A 22,222-nucleotide genomic window follows, 5' to 3' on the forward strand; every position below is an offset into this window, starting at 1 on the left:
TTCTTCAGCGCTTAAGATGAATTGTTATCAATATCACTGTCTTAAAAGAGGAAATATTGAGTTAAGCACACAGCTGTGTGTCCAGGAAGCCCCACTAACTAACTGCTTGAGCTACTACAAATCTTTGTTAGCCTTCAATCCCCACTCCCAACCCCCAAGGTCCTCCTGTTTGAAGATATCACACAATGCATAATGTTGACATCACCACTGGTTACAGTGAGTTAGCATTTAATGCTGTACAATGGGATATCTCCAGCAAAGCTGGATTTACCAAGTTGACTTGAGGGAGGTGCAAAATAGCTTATAAATTATTTCAGTACCATAAGATCCCATATTCTGGTACTGTAAGAAGATATCTGCAGATGTGTACTAAAGACAATTTTTATTATTGCTTTGTAATTCACCTTTACATACCACTCTGCTACACAAATTATGTTGATCACAAAACTAACGTGTTAGGGTTTGGCTGAGGAACATGGGGTGCATCATGCTCTCCTTTCTGCTCGGAGAGTGTGTTGTCCCCAGGTGTAAATTACAGCAAGTATCATAGAAGATTAGAGTTGGAAAAAACCTCAGGAGCTCATCTAGTCTAACCCCCTGCTCAAAGCAGGGCCAACACCAACTAAATCGTCCCAGCCAGGGCTTTGTCAACCCAGGCCTTAAAAACCTCTAAGGATGGAGATTCCACCACCTCCCTAGGTAACCCATTCCAGTGCTTCACCACTCTCTTCGTGAAACAGTGTTTCCTAATATCCAATCTAGACTCCCCACCCCACTGCAACTTGAGACCATTGCTGCTTGTTCTGTCATCTGCCACCATTGAGAACGGCCAAGCTCCATCTTCTTTGGAACCCTCGTTCAGGTAGTTGAAAGCTGCTATCAAATCCCCCCTCACTCTTCTCTTCTGCAGACTAAATAAGCCCAGTTCCCTCAGTCTCTCCTCGTAAGTCATGTGCCCCAGTCCCCTAATAATTTTCGTTGCCCTCCGCTGGACTCTCTCCAATTTGTCCACATCCCTTCTGTAGTGGGGGGACCAAAACTGGACACAATACTCCAGGTGTGGCCTCACCAGTGCCGAATAGAGGGGAATAATCACGTCCCTCGACTTGCTGGCAATGCTCCTACTAATACAGCCCAATATGTCGTTGGCCTTCTTGGCAACAAGGGCACACTGTTGCCTCATATCCAGCTTCTCATCCACTATAATCCCCATGTCCTTTCTGCAGAACTGCTGCTTAGCCAGTCAGTCCCCAGCCTGTAGCAGTGCAGGACTCTGCACTTGTCCTTGTTGAACCTCATCAGATTTCTTTTGGCCCAATCCTTCAGTTTGTCTAGGTCTACAGAACCTGTGCCGTTATCAGCCATCCTGAGCTTTGGGAAGCTGCCAAGATTGCAATTTTTGCAAGTAATTTCCATTTCAGTATTTAATTCTGAGCTCTTGAGAAAAATCTCCATTCATTGTTTATGGTCTGAATTGACTTATAAAGTTCCAGTAGACTTTTATTATTGGAAGTCAATTTTCCATGCAGCCAGAGAGGTTATATTGTAATGTAATAGTTTTAATTTTGTTTTTAGGAAATGTCAGAAGAGGAGAAGCAAAGACTACTACTGAAGAGGAGAATGCTTGCAGCAAAACTTAAAGAAGAAGTTATTAACAAGCACTAAGTTTTAAGAATCTCATTGTAAGAATACTTGGACAAAAATTGAATTTCTTTTAGAATAAATTATTTAACCATAAACTGCTTGCTTTTAAACACAATATACTGTTGATTTTCTACAAAACATGAGCAACTCATTTATTCATATACATATTTAAAATTAAATTGCATCCATAGTAGTAAAAACTATTTCTCACACTAACCCAGTGGGCCAAGATTTTTTAAAGTGCTGACTTCTCTGGGGTCTGCTAGGTGCTTAGCACTTTAGAAAATCAGGCTACCTATTTAGGCAGCACCTCAATAATTATGAGGTATTTTATTACCATAACACCTAGAAACCCTACGCATGGACCACATTGCCCTTGTGCAGTAAGGACTCAGGATCCTACCTTTAGACACCCATCTTTGAAAAGCTTTGCCATAGCCACTTATTTAAATTTACACCTTTGTTCTATTTAATATATAAAAAATTCAAACACCTCTACATGGTTTTTTCCCCTTTTTTCAAAACACATACTAGAAATGTTCATAACATGGAAAACATCATCTAAAGAATTCTTACATCGGTTCTCTAACAGAGAGGTAAAAATACAAAACTTGCTTCTTTTCCTTTTATTAGTCTGTCAGCGAAATATTACCCTTTTCAAGTGTCAGATATGATAAAGTCTAATTAAACAGGGAAGCACTCAAGTTTTGTTTGAGAGAGAGGAAATGCAGATGAAGCTTGTGAAGTCATGAGACAAATTTCATAGTAACTGTAGATTCCATTGTTTTTATAAACTTTTTGGGCCAATTTAACAGTAACTAAGAAACAGTAACTGTGTTTTGTGGCAAAGTACAACTTTTAAAACTAAACATTTGTTGTCTCAGTTAAGTAAAATGTGAAAGCACTTATAATGAGCTAGTCCCGTAATTCAAAATTTTGAAAACAATTTTTGCCATTTGGTTCACTACAATTCACTACTGTCTGGTCATAAATCCTGCTTAGAACATTTCTCAGCAAAGAGGCTGTAATCTGCAAGGTTTCATCACTAACAATGCTTGATTGGCGCAGTAACTGAGTAAAAAAACACCCAACCAATCAAAATTTCATGTAACTTTTTATTAAAATAGTATTTATAACTGATACATGTTGGCAGGAAAAAAAAAAATCTGTAGTGGAGGGGCCCCAGGCATTAGAATGTGTCTGTCCCTAGCAGAATGCAGACAGCATATAATAAATCATAGATAAAAGAATCTTTGCCTGAGGCAGGTGACCCTGGATGTTAGCCAGTTTGAGTGGGAGCTCCATATGTCACCCTCCCAAGGGGGTTTAAAAAGTTTAATAAAAATGTTCAAACCTTAAGATGACATCAAATGTCTCTTCATATAGTTTTATTCTTCTAGAGTAACTATAAAAATTCACAACATTCACATATTTGCTATAGAATAAAGGCTCATGAGCTGGTCTGAATGAATTCTTAAAGCTCTTGGCAGTTCTTCAGAAGGGAAAGGTTACAGGAGAAAAAATGAGAAACCAACACTTTTGAATCAAAGAACTTCGTTTAAGGTAATTTTTATTAGAAAAAAAAATTGGGTTGAGGTCAGGTGATGGTTCCAGCCTCTGAAGAGGAAAGGCAGACACTGCATCACTTTGGAGCCTTCTTAGTGGTAACTATAACTTTGTAGGAAATTGTCATCTTTGAGCATGGAGAAACACGACTTGTCAAGAAAATATAAAACGGAGATCTGGTGAGCAAGCGTATGGTGACGATATTCCAATCACATTTGAACGAGCTTCCCTAGTCACTGCCTTTGAGTTGGAGGCTAGCTTACCAAATGGGTAAGAGGAGAGGCCACATTCTTGATTGCCTGGAGCCTACAAGGGGCAACAATAACTCCCCCAGATCCACCCGCATTAACTGTCATCAATCAGAATGCTTTGTGTCTAGCTTACTGGTTGGTAAGAACTCCTGCATTCTGGTTGGTATTTGATCTAGTGGTATATAATAATTGTTTAAAAACTGCATGAATAGTTTGTCTTATTAAAGAATACTTTAAAATGGCCACATTCCAAAATTATGAGTTAACTTACCATGTACAACAAACCAAACAAAAGCAATAATTATGGAATTACAGGGTCACATTTTAATTCCTGAATGTTACAGTTCAGCATTAATATCACCACATGTATACAAATGGTGTAAAACAATTACAGTGGTATTTTAATACAAAATAAACTTCTGTTTTATGGAAAAAAACTATACTTCATATCTACACAGACAGTCCATATTTTCCAAACAATAGCTAAAATTAAAATTAACTACAAAATCTCCAAAACAGGTAAACCTGTTTCAGTTTAAACTATTCCAGGAGAAATGGACCCATAACACATATTACAAGAGTGATCTATGTGGTGGTTTGCAGCTGGTTTCATAGTTTAACATCTCTGACACATTAATTGTAGTTTGGTGGGGGGGGGAGGGGGGGTTTCCTCACTTCAGCATGATCTCAGATCATATAGGGGCAACTAACATTAAAATATTTACAGTTCACTTGCTGCTCTTTGAAAATAAAACCTCTTAAATTGTTTACCTCCATCAATTTACTTGTTGGGGTTTTTTTTTTTGTTGCAATTAGTTTACGTACATGGAATGTGCTTTTACTCTTTAAAAAGCAGCTTTCATATTATACCCAGGTTCAGATGCTGCATGTTGATCCTGCCTCAAACACAGACTGGTATATTGTTAGCAATAATTCCTTCTTGGTCCAAAATGGCTTCTGGGTGTTAAATGCCACTTTTCAAAACCTTTATTAGTGTTTCTTATAACCACCTCAAATTACACAATTTAAACCTATAAATGCAAAAATGCACCTGCTGCTCAAGGAAGAGAGCTTTGCCAAAAAAACAGAAAGTGACTCAATTCACTATCTTCTATCACCTGAAAAACTGCTAGCTGTACTTAGTGTGTAGTTTAAAGTACTAGTTTATTGATCCTAGCAGTTTCTGGAGATCTTTTTGGAAGCTACCGATCCTTGCCATAGATATTGCTGGATATCCAGTTTAAAAAACAATCAAATTAACTGAACTGTCCATTATCCAGCTTGCTTTTTCTCTCCTCTTCAAAATGTGAGTTGAAAGTTCACATTTTTTACAACTCAACCTGCACTATTATTCCGGATGCTCCCCACTCCATCTGTCAGACATTTTATTAAATTTGCAACTAATGGTCCCAAAATCTGAATTTATTTTTTTTTTATGGAAATAGAATTATTTTCCCTTCATTTTCTTTAAAAAAGAGGCAATTGCTAAAAGAACAAAATGGACAGCACCATTACAAAATTAAGATTACTGGGTTTGCAACTGAAGCTTTACATTTTTTTCTAGGTCTGTTACACACTGGAGAAACCCTGCAATATTAAAAATTGTTAACCACACCTTTCTCCCTCCCCCTACCCTCCCAAAAGCTGAGACTTTCCTTGCTGAGAAGCTGTCATCCAGGTTCTGATTACTAACCCTCCCTCCTCCCCTCCCGACTGAATGGCAGACTCCTTATTTTACTAGAAAGAGATTAAGTTCCTTGGAAGCCTGATGTTTGCAGAACTAAACCTTTCTCACTGATATACTGAGTTTCTTTTGCTACTCCTTGTATTATCTTATATATTCAAGGGAGAAAGCTTTCTGATTCAGACTCTTTTTAGCTCTTTGAACAGTTGCAGCATTTAAGACCTCACAATATAAATTTATTTCAATGTTCTTATGAACCAAGACGAGGTCTTTTCCTTGGGGATGTCTCCTCTTCTTCCTCTTCCTCTTCATCATCTGGATAATCCACTAGGCCAACTAGACTTCCCTGCTGATTTTAAAGAAAGAAAACCTCACATTTGAAAAAATTCATCTCCCAGAAATGCACAGTTGTAATGAAAATACCAGATCCCCCTTGATCAGCTGTCTAGGACACAGCTTCAGAAGATTAGTGTATTAGGATGGCATGCAGTAGGTTTATAGATTTCCAACTACAATAAAAAAAAGCATACAGAGTGTTTGGGCCTATGAAACAGAAAATGGTAAGAGGAAAGTTGTCACCAATGAAGTACTTGGACCCAGGCTGACCTATAATGTAAATCTTCCAACACATCAGGGTAAGATGTTTTCTGTATAAAATCAAGGAAAATACCAGTATTGAAAACTGGCTTTCCACTGTGAATTTGACCCAAAGACACTTTAAATGGTCTCACACTATTTTAAAGTCTTTAATCCTATTATCTTTTATGAGTGTCCATTATTTCCTTCTTAGAGTCCTGAGGATCCCCACCTTACTCCTCAATCCAATTTATACTTTTCCCTTTTTAAAAGCCATATAAGCACAGTGATCTATCCTCTAGGCCAGGGGTGGGCAAACTTTTTGGCTCAAGGGCCACATCTGGGTGGGGAAACTGCACGCAGGGCCGGGGCAGAGGGTTGGGGTGCAGAAGGGAGTGCGGTGTGCAGGAAGGGACTCAGGGCAAGGGGTTGGGGCAGAGGAGGGGTGCAGGGTGTATGAGGGGGCTCAGGGCAGGGGGTTGGGGTGCAGGAGGGGGCTCAGGGCAGGGGGTTGGGGTGCAGGAGGAGTTTGGGCTCCAGCACAGCGCTGCTTACCTGGAGCGGCTGGCACCACTTCCCTGTGGCCCCTGGGAGAGCTGGGGGCAGAAAGCTCCATATGCTGCCCTTGCCGCGCCTCCAGGTACCTCCCCTGAACCTCTCATTGTCCGTGGTTCCCTGTCCCTGGCCAATGGGAGCTGCGGGGGGCAGTGCCTCTGCCCCACCCCAGGGGCCGCAAGAACATGGTGCCAGCTGCTTTCTGGAGCAGTGCAGGACCCGCGGCGCCACAGGGGTGGCAATCCCGTGGGTCGGATCCAAAGCCCCGAGGGGCTAGATCCAGCCCATAGTTTGCCCACCCCTGCTCTAGACTGAGGGTCTGAGGAGTTTCCATTTTAAAAACACTCCTCTTCCTCCACCTAAGGTGAATAAGTGGAACTGGTGAAAATGACGCTACTATTTGCAGCAAGAGCTTGGGGATAAGGGAGTGACTTGACTAGAAATTAACCACTGGTCTCTCACTGTAGTAGGAGTCTTCAACTAAGTACCAACCAAGTCCTGTGTGTGTCTGCTTAAAGGCATTAGCATGAATTCCATAACTCTGGTTCCACTGATATAGACAGTTCAGAGGAAACAATCAGAGTGAGTGTCTTGTTAATGCCACATCACAGAAAACAGTAAGAAAAACGTTTCCGTTGAAACAGAGGAAATCTGGTTATCTCAATAACTTAAGACTCGTGCCATGACTAAGAGCTTGTTTAATACTTGGGAATTTGAGTCCCTCATGTCAGCTGGAAATGCAAGATTGGTGACTCTAGTTGGTAAAATCTACAAGAGCTTGGAATTGCTAAAATAAAGTGTTTTTACGCTTCCCCAAAATTAGTAAAATGTGACTGGACTTGAAATATTTTATTCTTAACGACAGACTGCCCTCAGCCTTCTTTCTATTGTCACACAATATAGGACTTAACACAGTACAAATCAATATGGTTTCATTCAACGTATGTTCGAAAGATGAAAACTCTTATTCTTTCTGGAGTAGGGAATGCCTGCTTTTACACATGCAAGTTCTCTCACCTTAGTGGCTGTTACCGCTGTAGTCAAGTTTGTATTCTTTGAAGAGGAACCATTAGAACTTGCTGGTGATGTCTGAGCTGCTACAGATTTATTGTTTGTACTGTTTGCTCCATTAGCTGCACTGGCAGAGTGGGAAAAAGTGAATTTGAATCCACCAGCTGAAGTCCTTTTTGGAAGATTCTCTTTGTCTTCACTCTCTTTAGCTGAAGGACAAACATTTTAATATACATCAATTGTACAGGTTTTTCACAAATCTACACCCGCTTTGAGCAAAAGTCACCTTACAATATGTTGCACACCCACACTGCAACCCAGAGAATAGAGGAATTTAAACTGAACAGCTGCTGAAAGGCATCTTCCAAAGAAGGGGGAATGGAATCAATGTCCTAAATATAGGACCAGACTAAGTAGGTCAAGCAAAGGTAAATCTGGCCAATCAGGAGTGTTTGGTAAGAATACAGAAATGAGTCTAATTCACCCTACAAACATGAAACTTCAAATCAACATTAGCTTTTGGAGAAAATTAACCAAACTGGCAATTGAAGTTTCTAGTTCTAATCTTGTTCTCAAAAGCATATTAACTTTTTATTTAAATTCCTAGCAAAAATATTTTTTTATTCTAAGTCAGTAGAGTGCAAAATGGTTGTGATAAGTATTAACACGAAAACACTCCACATAGGAGAGGTTACTTACTTGTACAGTAACCAGAGTTCTTAAAGGTATTTTGTCCCTAGGAGTGCTCCACTTTAGGTACATACACACCTGTGCACTTTCAATTGGAGATTTTTGGTTCATGGGTTCTGCACCAGTGCCCTATATAGCCTTGTGCTCTGATCTGAGGGCATATAGGGGAGGGTGGACCTTCTCCATCATGAAATCTGGCCAGAGGCAAGCGCTCCAAAGTAGAGGGAATGGAAGGCAGGTAGTGGAACACCCACAGGAACAAAACATCTTGAAGAACTCCAGTTACTGTACAAGTAACCAACCTCTCCTCCTTCAAGTTGCTGTCCCTATCAGTGCTCCACTTTAAGGGACTTCTGAAGAATGCCCAAACTAGATCTAGTACTGATTCAAGAACAGATCCATCAAAGGCTGCATCTGCCCTGGAAGCATACCCAATAGCATAGTGCTGGGAAAAAGTATGCAAGCACAACCAGGTGGCAGCTTTACAAATGTCTGCAGCAATGGGTATGTTTTTAGGCAGAGTAACAGAAGTTTCCTGGGCAGTCACTCTAGTTGGGTGTGTGTGCACTCAAAATGCTTCATGAACATGCCAAAATTCACCCTGAGACCCATTTTGATCGTCTTTGGGTAGAAACGGGGGCTCCCATCGTCCTATACGTGAAAAGACAAAAAGACTAGGAGAGGCTCTGAAGGGCCTAGATCTTTTGAGGTAGAATGTGAGGGTTCTTCTTAAGCCTATAGTGTGAAGACTAGGTCTTCCTTTGAAACGTGAGGTCTGGAGTGGAAGATTTGCAACTGAACATCCTGGTTGATGTGGAAGTCCGACGACACCTTGGACAGGAAGCAGGAATGGGCATGTAGAGTCACCATGTCCCAGTAAAAATACTGGGCAGGCTGGATCTTGCACAGGGCTCACAACTCCCCTTACCTTTCTAATCAAAATGATGACTGACAAAGGAGGTTTTGAAGGACAAATGGAGGAGAGATCAGTTCGGTATGGGCTGGAAAGGTATTTTCTCCAGTTGAGAACTAAGCTTAAGGTCCCAATATGGAGCAGGATCTCTGGTATGGAGAAAAAGTTTGGTTAAACCCTTAATAGACCTTGAAGCAGCAGGGCGTGAGAATACTGAAAACCCCTCAACCAGTAAGTGAAAAGATAAAATACCAGCCAGGTGGACTTTGATGGAGCTCAGTGACAAACCCAAGGTTTTTAAACTCAGCAGGTACTCTAATATAAGAGTGAAATGTGATTCAGAGGGAGATAATGCTTGCTGCAGGACTAAAATTGTGTCCACTTTTGCAGGTAAGCCTTTCTTGCAGAGGGTTTCCTACTATTCAACAGCACATTCTGTATTTAAAAAGAACAATCCATTTCTACACCTGAGAACCATCGAGGACCCAGGGCTTGAGATGTAGCATGGAGAGATTGGGATGAGTTATTGTCCCTGATTCTTTGGACAGTAGGTCTGCTGTCAGAGGCAAGTGAAGAGAGGGACTCAGGAAAGTTCAGGAGCCCTATTTCTAGAGAAATTCTCCAGCCTTCATTTTGTCTGCTTGATCTATATTCCGAGCTACTCCACTCTAAAATGAAAACTACAGATTTTGAGCAGGTGCAGTGCTAACACAGGATGAAAAGTTCAGTTAATTGGCAAAACGTTCAGGAGTGCTAGGATGGCATTCCGGCTAAAGGCCCACGAAGTGAGTGAGTCGGCAGAATCATAACTGTGAAGTAAACAGCTACAGTGAGCATGTGCAGAACAAAAGGGTGACAGAAAGGTCAAGCTGCCTCAGCCTGAACTGACTTTGGTCAGTTTGGGGCTGCCTCTTCTGATAGAGGAAGATGAGGTAATGCGTATTAGAACAGTATAAAAAGACTGTGCTGGCAGTCAGTCAATCAGAAGTTGGCAAGGAAAGCAGTCAGGGGAAGACGTATGAAGAAATTGGAAGCCAGCAACGAGAGCTGCTAAAGGAGGATAAGAAACCATGGGTTTGTCTACCCTTACTGCGGGATCAACATGCGGCAATTGATGCATCGACGGTTGATTTAGTCGCTCCAGTGACCACCCGCTAAATCGACCGCAGATCACTCTCCCGTCGACTCCTATACTCCACCGGATTGAGAACTGTAAGGGGAGTCATCAGGAGAGTGTCTCCCGTTGACATCACGTAGTGTGGACCCCGCAATAAGTAGATCTAAGCTACGTCGACTTGAATTATGCTACTGACATAGCGTAGCTCAGATAGTCTTTTCCCTGTAGTGTACACAAGGCCTAGTGTAGAGACAGAAAAGACCAGAACAAAATGAAGCTGACTGACCAGAGAAACACTGATTAACCAGAGCTGAGCAGCAACCATGATTAAAGAATACCAAAAGATTTATAAAGCCATTAACAGCAATTAAAGGATACCAAAGGATTTATAGAGCCTGCCAGCTTTTAAATACAATTTTTAGTGTAGTGTAGTCAAGCATAGTATTTAATATGTGTATGCTTGAAATATATGTTTGTGTTAAGAATGCATGAAATATTGTTATTAATTTCAACGTACGTAAAATTTAACGTGTAATTTAAGAATTGCTGTCAGCAATGTGTTACAAACGGGCCATTTGTAGCTTAGTGCTTTGCACAGAATCATTTAAATTGTATGATATTGGGATTTGAATGCTCTAATTTGCAATTAGGGATTTGTATCTGATTTCTATTTTTAGATTATATTGCAGTAGGATTAGTTACTTTAATAAAAACACTTTGTTTTGGAAAAAATACTTCCTATGTTAATCACCTTATTCGGAAGGTTATATCTGTGTCCTTGGTGTTTTCTTAACAACCCCAGGAACTCATACTTTGAGAAGAACAGACTAACAGGGTATTAAGGGAGGTTATTACAGGGGTGTCCCAAAATCCATTTTTGGGGTAACAGCCCCAAAGAATGGAAGAGGACTAGGTTCTTGTTGGTTGCTGATTGTACCTCAAGGAATGACCCTTAAGAAGCCATTCATCCAGACGAGAAGATGACTATTCCCTTTTGCTGCAGATGAGTTGAAATGACCGAGAGGACCTTTCTAAAAAGATTCCTGGCACAGCTGAAAGGCCAAAAGGAAGCACTCAATACTGATAGTGGTCGCTGCCAATGACAAACTGAAGTACACATCTATGAGCTGGACGCATTGCTATACGAAAATACACATCCTGAATGTCAAGGGCCACAAACCAGTCCCCTGATATAACATAGTATTATTGTTGCTAGGGTTACCATTCTGAACCTCTGTGATAGAATGAATGCGTTCAGAGTCCTGAGGTCCAGGATTGGTCTCCATCCTCCTTTCCTCTTGGGTACCAAGAAGTACCTGGAGTAGAACCCTTTCCTGATGAAAGATGGGAAATGGATCTGAAGAGAATGGTGTAGCCTGATGTAATGTAATGTAATGACTTCCAGCATCTGTCTAATGTGATGTGCTCCCAGGAAAGTCTTTCCCTTTTCAAGCTATCGCTGGGGGATGTGCAGGGAAGAGTGGAGCAGGAAGGTGGTGCAACATATGACCCAGATGAAGGAAGAACTCATGACATTAAAATGAACAGTCAAAACAGGCAGTCAGAAGTTGCTGATTGAAAGATGACAGTAGATGATGGGCCCTTCTTGTGGAATTCAGGCCTCTTCTTGGACGGTTGTATGATTCTTTGGAAGGTTTCCTTTTCGACCGGGTGAGACAGTTCGGCTGTGACCCGATTAATCTTCTCTTAGTTGCACGGGCACAGATGTCCAGGGTTCAGACTGTTACTCTAGAGTCCTTCGATTAGTGAAGGGAATCATCAATGGCATTGCTGAAGAGCTTGGGGCCTTCAAATGGAAGATCCCAGGAAAGTCCAGAATACAATGGAGTGAATCCAGAGAACCACAGCTATGAAGAGTGGCACATAACTATGGGAGTTGCCACAGAATGAGAGCCTACGTCGGCTGCAACCAGCGAGGCTTGCAAAGAGGCTTTGGCAATTCTCTAACCTTCAGCAATTAGTGCCTGGAACTATCTTTCTGGTCTTCTGGAAAATGAATAAAATGACATAACTTGTACTTTGTCTGATCATACTTGCCATGAGGACATGGTAGTTAGCTACTGTGAACTGTAAATCAGCTAAAGAATAGCTTGTGCAACTCAGAAGGTCCAGGTGCTTGAGCTCCTTGTTGTGAGTAGTTGATCTGGAGCAATGTCGTCTGCCTCCTTCATTTATAGCGCTGACCACCATGAAATGTGGGGTGGCATGGGAGAAGAGGTATTCCGAGCTGTTGGAGGGTACACAGTATTTAATCATAAAATTGTAGGACTGGAAAGACCCTGAGAAGTCTTCTAAGTCCAGTCTACTGCACTCCTGGCAAGACTAAGTATTATCTAGACCATCTCTGACACGTGTTTATCTAACCTGCGCTTAAAAACCACCAAGGACAGAATCCACAACCGCCCTAAGCAATTTATTCCAGTGCTTAACTACCCTGACAGGAATTTTCTCCTAACATCCAATTTAAACCCTACTTGCTGCAATTTAATCCCCTTACTTCTTGTCCTATCCTCAGAGGTTAATGCGAACAATTTTTCACTGTCCTCCTTGTAACAACCTTTTACGTATTTGAAAATTGTTATGTCCCCCCCTCAGTCTTCTCATTTCCAGACTAAAACATTTTTTTCAACCTTTCCTCATAGGTCATGTTTCCTAGACCTTTAAGCTGGACCTTCTCCAATCTGTTCACATCCTTCCTGAAATGTGGGGCCCAGAACTGGACACAATACTCCAGTTGAGGCCTTCTCAGCGCAGAGTAGAACCAAAAGAATTACTTCTTGTGTCTTGCTTACAATACTCCTGCTAATACATCCCTGAATGTTTCCTTTTTTTGCAACAGTGCTACACTGTTGACTCATTTAGCTTGTGATCCATTATAACCCTAGATCCCTTTCTGGAGTATTCCTTCCTAGGCAGTCATTTTCCATTTTGTATGCGTGCAACTAATTGTTCCTTCCTAAGTGGAGTATCATAGAAGATTAAGGTTGGAAGAGACCTCAGGAGGTCATCCAGTCCAACCCTCTGCTCAAAGACCAACACCAACTAAATCATCCCAGCCAGGGCTTTGTCAACCCAGGCCTTAAAAACCTCTAAGGATGGAGATTCCAACACCTCCCTAGGTAACCCATTCCAGTGCTTCACCACCCTCCTAGTGAAACAGTGTTTCCCAATATCCAACCTAGACCTCCCGCACTGCAACTTGAGACCATTGCTTCTTGTTCTGCCATCTGCCACCACTGAGAATAGCCTAGCTCCATTCTCTTTAGAATCCCCCTTCAGGTAGTTGAAGGCTGCTATCAAATCCCCCCTCACTCTTCTCTTCTGCAGATTAAACAAGCCCAGTTCTCTCAGCCTCTCCTCGTAAGTCGTCATGTGCCCCAGCCCCCTGTCATTTTCGTTGCCCTCCACTGGACTCTCTCCAATTTGTCCACATCCTTTCTGTACTGGGGGCACAAAACTGGACGCAATACTCCAGCAGTGCCGAATAGATGGGAATCACTTCCCCCAACCTGCTGGCAATGCTCCTATTAATGCAGCCCAAAATGTCGTTAGCCTTCTTGGCAACAAGGGCACACTGCCGACTCATATCCAGCTTCTCATCCACTATAATCCCCATGTCCTTTTCTGCAGAACTGCTGCTTAGCCAGTCAGTCCCCAGCCTGTACCGGTGCATGGGATTCTTCTGTCCCAAGTGCAGGACTCTGCACTTGTCCTTATTGAACCTCATCAGATTTCTTTTGGTCCAATTCTCCAATTTGTCTAGGTCACTCTGGACCCTATCCCTACCCTCCATTGTATCTACCTCTCCCCCCCAGCTTCGTATCATCTGCGAACTTGCTGAGGGTGCAATCTATTCCATCATCCAGATCATTAAAAAAGATGTTGAACAAAACCGCCCCAGGACTGACCCCTGGGGCACTCTGCTTGATACCAACTGCCAACTAGACATCAAGCCGTTGATCACTACCTGTTGAGCCTGACAATCTAGCCAGCTTTCTATCCACCTTATAGACCATTCATCCAATCCATACTTTTTTAACTTGCTGGCAAGTATACTGTGGTAGACCATATTAAAAGCTTTGCTAAAGTCAAGATATATCACGTCCAGCACTTTCCCCATATCCAGAGCCAGTTATCTCATCATAGAAGACAATCCAGTTGGTCAGGCATGACTTGCCCTTGGTGAATCCATGTTGACTGTTCCTGATCACCTTCCTCTCCTTCAAATACTTCAAAATGGTTTCCTTGAGGACCTGCTCCATAATTTTTCCAGGGACTGAAATGAGGGTTCTCCTTCTTCCCTTTTATAAAGATGGGCACTATATTTGCCTTTTTCCCATCATCCTGGACCTCCCGCAATCACCACGAGTTTTCAAAGATCACAGCCAATGGCTCTGCAATCACATCAGCCAATTCCCTCAGCACCCTCGGATGCATTAGAATCATAGAATCATAGAATCATAGAATATCAGGGTTGGAAGGGACCCCAGAAGGTCATCTAGTCCAACCCCCTGCTCAAAGCAGGACCAATTCCCAGTTAAATCATCCCAGCCAGGGCTTTGTCAAGCCTGACCTTAAAAACCTCTAAGGAAGGAGATTCTACCACCTCCCTAGGTAACGCATTCCAGTGTTTCACCACCCTCTTAGTGAAAAAGTTTTTCCTAATATCCAATCTAAACCTCTCCCACTGCAACTTGAGACCATTACTCCTCGTTCTGTCATCTGCTACCATTGAGAACAGTCTAGAGCCATCCTCTTTGGAACCCCCTTTCAGGTAGTTGAAAGCAGCTATCAAATCCCCCCTCATTCTTCTCTTCTGCAGGCTAAACAATCCCAGCTCCCTCAGCCTCTCCTCATAACTCATGTGTTCCAGTCCCCTAATCATTTTTGTTGGCCTTCGCTGGACTCTCTCCAATTTATCCACATCCTTCTTGAAGTGTGGGGCCCAAAACTGTACACAGTACTCCAGATGAGGCCTCACCAATGTCGAATAGAGGGGAACGATCACGTCCCTCGATCTGCTCGCTATGCCCCTACTTATACATCCCAAAATGCCATTGGCCTTCTTGGCAACAAGGGCACACTGCTGACTCATATCCAGCTTCTCGTCCACTGTCACCCCTAGGTCCTTTTCTGCAGAACTGCTGCCTAGCCATTCGGTCCCTAGTCTGTAGCTGTGCATTGGGTTCTTCCGTCCTAAGTGCAGGACCCTGCACTTATCCTTATTGAACCTCATCAGATTCCTTTTGGCCCAATCTTCCAATTGGTCTAGGTCCTTCTGTATCCTATCCCTCCCCTCCAGCATATCTACCACTCCTCCCAGTTTAGTATCATCCGCAAATTTGCTGAGAGTGCAATCCACACCATCTTCCAGATCATTTATGAAGATATTGAATAAAACCGGCCCCAGGACCGACCCTTGGGGCACTCCACTTGATACCGGCTGCCAACTAGACATGGAGCCATTGATCACTACCCGTTGAGCCCGACAATTTAGCCAGCTTTCTACCCACCTTATAGTGCATTCATCCAGCCCATACTTCCTTAACTTGCTGACAAGAATACTATGGGAGACTGTGTCAAAAGCTTTGCTAAAGTCAAGAAACAATACATCCACTGCTTTCCCTTCATCCACAGAACCAGTAATCTCATCATAAAAGGCGATTAGATTAGTCAGGCATGACCTTCCCTTGGTGAATCCATGCTGGCTGTTCCTGATCACTTTCCTCTCATGCAAGTGCTTCAGGATTGATTCTTTGAGGACCTGCTCCATGATTTTTCCAGGGACTGAGGTGAGGCTGACTGGCCTGTAGTTCCCAGGATCTTCCTTCTTCCCTTTTTTAAAGATTGGCACTACATTAGCCTTTTTCCAGTCATCCGGGACTTCCCCGGTTCGCCACGAGTTTTCAAAGATAATGGCCAGTGGCTCTGCAATCACAGCCGCCAATTCCTTCAGCACTCTCGGATGCAACTCGTCCGGCCCCAGGGACTTGTGCACGTCCAGCTTTTCTAAATAGTCCCTAACCGCCTCTATCTCCACAGAGGGCTGGCCATCTCTTCCGCATTAGATCTGGACTTGTGCATGTCCAGCTTTTCTAAATAGTTCATAACCTGTTCTTTCATCACTGAAGGCTGCTCACCTCCTCCCCATAATGTGTTGCCCAGGACAGCAGTGTGGGAGCTACATTGTCTGTGAAGATTGAGGCAAAAGAAAAAGCACTGAGTACTTCAGCTTTTTCCACAACATCGGTCACTAGGTTGCCTCCCTCATTCAGTAAGGGGCCCACACTTTCTTTGACTTTCTTCTTGTTGGTAACATACCTGTAGAAACCCTTCTTGTTACCCTTCACATCCCTTGCTAGCTGCAATTCCAGTTGTGTTTTGGCCTTCCTGATTACACCCTTGCATGCTCAAGCAATATTTCTATACTCCTCCCACGTCATCTAACCAAGTTTCCACTTCTTTTTTTAAAGAATCCTTATTGAGGTTACAGGGACAAACCATCCCGATGTGTAGAAAGAATAGTAAATATGGCAGGCGACCAGCTTGGCTTAACAGTGAAATCCTTGCTGATCTTAAACACAAAAAAGAAGCTCACAAGAAGTGGAAGATTGGACAAATGACCAGGGAGTAGGTGAGGCTTGGGAGTAGAAGATTGGGAGTAGAAGGCTTGGGAGTAGAATATTGGAAGGGGAGTCGACTGATTCATGTGAAACAGGGAGGTTACCTTAGGGATGAATTTTGGATGCAGTCTGAACGTAACCTTGTCTACAAAGAATACCAAGGGGAGGCGGCGGTGGGTGGGCAGTGCCATCAGAGCTGCTCTCTCTCTCCTATCTTCTGGCTAACGTAATAGTTATCAAGAATGCCATTTTCATTTAGAAGTACGTTAGTGAACAGGTGGCCATGGGTTCAAAGAGGGGTCTGGTAAGTCCTTTCAGTATCAGGTTTAAGTCCCACATGGGGTACAGTGTCAAGGTTGAGGGAAGAAGTTTATTATACCCTTAAGAAACTTTTTAGTGGTTGGGTGCGACAGCATCGAATATCCCAGCTGTAATAGCTACTAGACAGACCCTAAGAGATTTTAGGGATAATCCTGATTTTAAGGGTCAGAGCATATTCTAGATTATGTGAAAGAGTTGCTGATATTGGAGAGATTTGTTGGGACATGCATCAAATCTGAGACCTGGACCATTTCTGCAGGTAAGTATGTAGTGTGGAGGACTTTCTACTGTGTAATATAACCTCTTGTATTTCCCTTTGAGCGTGAACTTTCTAGATGCTGGAACTAAGCAGGAGCCATGCTGTTAGGTGGAGAATCCCCAAGTTGGGATGTAGGGTACACCCTCGGGCCTGTGAGAGGAGGTGCAGAAAGTTGGGGAGAGAGATCGTTGGCACATTGCAAACTGTGTCAGGTAAGGATACCAGGTCTGTCTCAGCCAAGTAGGAGCAATCAGGATGACAGGAGCTCTGTCCCTTTCTATTTTTAACAGAACCCTCAGCAGAAGAGGAAAACAGAAAAAAAGGCATAAAGGTCCCTGCCCCAAGCAAGAAGAGGAGCATTGTCCAGAGAGTGCTGTCCCATCCCCACCCTGGAGCAGTAGCGTGAACACTTCTTGTTCTGGTAAGTGGACTGGGTTCCCCATCGTGTGAACAAGTTGTGGAATACTGGTAGGTGCATCTCCCACTCATGATTGTGCAGGAATCTGCGACTGAGATTGTCTGCTATAAAGTTTTGCATATCCAAAAGGTTAGTTGCAGACAAAGCGACCTGAGAAATGCATCTGTTCCATAGTCTCATTGCCTCCGCACATACAGAGGGTGACATGCTTCCCCTTGCTGATGGTTGATGTAGTACATGCAGGATATGTTTCTGTTAGGATCTTTGTATTTGATCCTGAAATTAGCAGGAGGAAATGGGCACAGGCATTTGTGACCAATCTCAGTTAGAGATTGATGTGTAGAGACATCTCCATAGGTGACCATTTGCCTTGAGTCGTGAAGCAATTTAAATGTGCACCCCACCCTATGAGTTATGTGTTGGTGGTAAGGAGCAACAATAGTGACGTGTGAAAAGGAGAATCCCTTTGCACACATTGATCAGGTCCTTCCAACAGTTTAAGGAGTTTTTAATTCTGGTGGGTAGTGACAGAGGTTTGTCCAGCCTGTCCCTGTTTGGTCTGTAAACCGAACTAAACCATAGTTGGAGGCATCACATACTAGTCTGGCATGTGGTAACTCTCCCATGCCTGCTGCTGTATGTCTTAGGAGTTAGAGGCAGAGTCTGGCTGGTATCCGTGGACTGTACTGAATGGTGCCTATGAGTGAAACCACGGATAGGAACTTGTGTTGAGGTAGGAGGGCTTTGGCCTGTAGGGTGTCTAAGTTAGCCCCTATGGATTCTAGGCATTGCACTGGAGTGAGGGATGGCTTCTGGATGTTGATCTGTAAACTCAGTTCTGTGAACAAGTGTATCAGTGTCGATGGCTTTGCGGGCCTCCTGAAAATACCAGGCTCCGAGGACACAGTCGTCCAGGTATGGGCAAATCATTATCACTTGCAAGTGGTAATTTGAGTGGCTACCACTGAGAGAACTTTGGAAAAAGTTCTCAGGGCTGATGACAGACTGAAGAGGAAGACTCTGTACTGATAATGGCCATGTTCAAGAGTGAACCAGAGAAATCGTCTGTGAACCAGTAGGATGAAGATGTGAAAATAGGCATCCTGGAGGATGAGGGCCAAAAACCAGTCTCCCTGTTCCAATGTTGGAATGATCGTTGATAAGGTGACCCTCTTGAACTTCTGAGCCTTAACCAACTTGACGACAGCTCTGAGGTCCAGTAAAGGTCTCCAACCTCCCTTTCTTTTGGATATTATGAAGTAACGAGAGTAGAATCCCTTGCCTCGCAGATACTGAGGTACTGATTCTATGGCTCCTAACTGGAGGAGGCGATCTATCCCCTGTTGTAGTAAATTCTCGTGAACAGCATTCCTGAAGAGGGATGGGGAAGGAAGGTGAAATGGATGGAGTAACCGGACTGGACGATCTGTAAAAGCCATTGAACTGATGTTATGTGTTTCCAGGAACTGTGGAACACTGTCAATCGGTGGCCAAATAGGTATACAACCAGGGTCGGTTGCATCAGTTGTGGAGTGGTTTCACGGTGCCGCAACCTCCCCGTCAAAAGTGATGTTTAGATTCAGGGGGTTGGGACAAGTTTTGTGGACCAGACTGTTTGCGCTTTGTGAATTTCCCTTTTTGTCTCTGTGGTTCGTAATGGTGCTGAGGTTGATATTGAGCCACATATGCTCTGGGTTGAGACTGTGAACTAAAACACCTCTTTTGCCCCGGAGTATAGATTCCCAGTGACCTTAGGGTAGTCCTGGAATCCTTCAGGGTATGAAGGGAAGCGTTCATCTTTTCACCTATGATTTTTGTGCCCTAAGGAAGAACTTCCACTGTGGACTGCACCTCTTTCATGAATCCCGACAAACAGAGCCATGATGTCAGTCGCATCACCACCGCTGTGGAGGTGCTGCTGTATTAGCGGTGTTGAGGGACAAGTGTAACAAAGTTTTTGATACTAACTGTCCCTCTTTAAAGAGCTCCCAATGCAGCTCTGGCAGTTTTTCAATAAAAAGTCATTAAGTTTGTTGTAATTTGTATTGTGATATTTGGCTGTGAGCACCTGGCAGTTGACAATACAGAACTACAAGGGGGCCGGGGAATATGTCCTCCTGCCAAAGAGATCCAGCTATTTCCAGTCTCTGTCATATGATGTAGCCCTACACTAGTGTTGCCAGCCACGGAAACTGACAGCGTCCACCATGATGGAATCCGGTGGTGAGTCGGAAAAAAGGAACTTATGTTCCTTTTCTGGGACATAATATTTGTTATCTGCACGCTGGAAAGCTGAAGCCACCGAAGCCAGGGTTTGCCGAACTGTTTTGGCCAGGTCAAAAACGGCCTCATGAATTGGAAGGGCAACCTTTGATGAAGAGGAAGAGTGGAAGATATTGAGGAGTTGATGCTGGGTGTCTCTAACGTCTTCCAACTGTTTCTGAAGGGTGTCCACCACCTTCCTTGCCAGCTCCTGGAAAAGACGGAAGTCATCTGCCAGAAATGGTGGAGGCGGCACAACAACTTGGTGGAGGAGACACAAAGCCCTGGCTGGGATGATTTAGTTGGGGATTGGTCCTGCTTTGAGCAGGGGGTTGGACTAGAGGATCTCCTGAGGTCCATTCCAACCCTGAGATTCTATGATTCTATGACTTTGAGGAGGAGGAGGATTTGGCCTTAGGTCCTCCTCCATTCTGGCTTCCTCCATCTCCTGAGGTGGTTCAGAGGTCTGGATGCTGTAACTGACTGTTACCGTACTCAGTTCCCAACAGTCTGATATTACATATGATCATGTTGGGCTGAAGGGCGACAGAGATTCCAAAAACAAAAAGGGGAGACAGATCTGGAGTTGAGACTGATATATCACCTTGGGCATATCTTCAAAAGGCCTACCTAGCTCCACTGCAATATCTAAGAGCCTGACTGGGAGGCTGAGGTGGGCAGGAGGGGTTGGAATCACTTATAGCCCTTCCCTTTTCTTTCGTAGGGCTCTTGCCTGGGAGGCACCGCAAACTTGGGAGGCTGCTGGGGCCCAAAGTGCTTCCTGGAAGCTGGAGGCCTGTAAAAGGCTTAAGGAGCAAAGGGTGGCCATCAAGTCCTTGAAGCTTCGAGTCTGTCTGTTTTGAGAACAGGGAGGTGGCCTGAAAGAGGAGGTCCTGGATGGACTGCTGCACTTCGTAAGGGAGGCCAGATGACTGGAGCCATGAACAGCGCCTCATGGTGACTGCTGACACCACAGTCTTGGTTGCTGAGTCGGCTGCATCCAGAGCCGCCTGGAGGGAGGTCCTGGCCACAGTCTTGCCCTCCTCTAGGATGGCCATGGACTCCTGCACTGACTCCTGTGGCAGGGAGTCCTTAAATTTGGACAATGATTCCCACAGATTAAAATCTTACATCCTGAGCAGGGCCTGCTAGTTGGAGATACATAACTGGAGACTGTTTGTATAATAAAGCTTACATCCAAACAGGTCCAGTCTCTTGGGCTCCTTATTTATGAGGGTAGCAACTTCCCAGTCTGTCCCGCTCATTCGCCGCCAACACCACCAGGGACCCCAGTGGGGTGGGGGCTGCAAGTAAAGGTATTCAAAATCACCGGCTAGGACACAGTATTTCTTTTCTGCCCTTTTTGAGGTAGGGGACAGAGAGGAAGCAGTCTGCCACAGTGATGTGAAGGGGCCCATCAACGCTTTGTTAACAGACAAGACCACTCTGGAAGGAGTAGCTGCAGCCAGGATGTCTATTAGGCTGTGTGCTGACTCCTTAAGCTACTCAACTTCCGGGCCCAAGTTAACAGCTACCCTTTTCAGGAGCTCCTGGTGGGCCCTGAAGTCATCCTCTGGGAGAGGGTTACTAGGGCCTGCGACAGCCCTCCCCTCCACCATATCCACTGGGGCCATTTCTTGGATATGGGCACCAGGGTCAGTACTGGAGTCTGGGTCCAGAGCCAGGCGGGAAGAGACAGTAGTTTGCCTTTCTGACACCACAAAGTATGAGAGTACCGGGAGAAACTGCTAAGGATTTCAGTACTGGCCAGGCACTGGCAGAAGGGCTAGTACCAAAGTCTGGTTTTTAGACCCAGTACCCGCTTGCTCCTCCAGGTAGCAATGGGAAACTGGGGACCGGCAGCGGGCTGGTGATCACTGCATTGGGACCAGGAGGGCTTGTCCCAGGATGGTGCTGTGGTGGAGCTTCCTGCATCCTGCCCCTTCCTGTCCCCAGTCGTCGTGGCTTACAAGAGGCCTTGAGGGGTTGGTGGTATTGGGAGGTACAGCAGGTCCTCTGCCACCTGGAAAACCTCCGGATGGGAAGGGGCCAGCAGATGCCTGACCCCATGGCTGCTCCTAGGAGTCGGTGGTGGATCCCATACTGAACTCAGCTCCCTATGCAGAGTTACTGGCACATCAGAAGCTCTGGAGAGGGCAAGTGGCCCGACATGGGTCTCACTATACCAATCATACCCTGCTTGTCTCTTCTCTGCACTGGAGAATGCCATCTCTCAGTGCATTGTTTCTTCTGCCTCTTCCTCTGCACCAGGGATGGAGAGTGGTGCTGGGAAGAGCCCCATGCTAGGGAG

General features: G+C 44.2%; 2 protein-coding genes across 5 annotated transcripts in view; one reads left to right on the top strand and one right to left on the bottom strand.

The window, feature by feature from the left end:
* The window catches only part of CFAP36 (cilia and flagella associated protein 36), a 107,199-nt gene extending 103,347 nt beyond the window's left edge, over positions 1–3,852 (top strand). For all 3 annotated transcript variants that reach the window (XM_073339335.1, XM_073339332.1, XM_073339334.1), the window contains one exon: positions 1,576–3,852. In XM_073339335.1, the coding sequence (XP_073195436.1) occupies positions 1,576–1,665 (90 nt within the window). In that variant the 3' untranslated portion in view covers positions 1,666–3,852. The remainder of the gene's footprint in view (positions 1–1,575) is intronic.
* Positions 2,746–22,222, bottom strand: part of PPP4R3B (protein phosphatase 4 regulatory subunit 3B) — a 74,922-nt gene continuing 55,445 nt past the window's right edge. The window contains exons 15-16 of one of the 2 annotated variants that reach the window (XM_073339327.1): positions 7,294–7,496; positions 2,746–5,491 (exon numbers count right to left, since the gene is read on the bottom strand). In XM_073339327.1, the coding sequence (XP_073195428.1) occupies positions 5,396–5,491; positions 7,294–7,496 (299 nt within the window). In that variant the 3' untranslated portion in view covers positions 2,746–5,395. Of the gene's footprint in view, positions 5,495–7,293; positions 7,497–22,222 lie in introns of both variants that reach the window. The other variant, XM_073339325.1, reaches the window with a different exon arrangement.

Source organism: Lepidochelys kempii, chromosome 3 (assembly GCF_965140265.1).
Source record: "Lepidochelys kempii isolate rLepKem1 chromosome 3, rLepKem1.hap2, whole genome shotgun sequence".
NCBI lineage: Eukaryota > Metazoa > Chordata > Testudines > Cheloniidae > Lepidochelys > Lepidochelys kempii.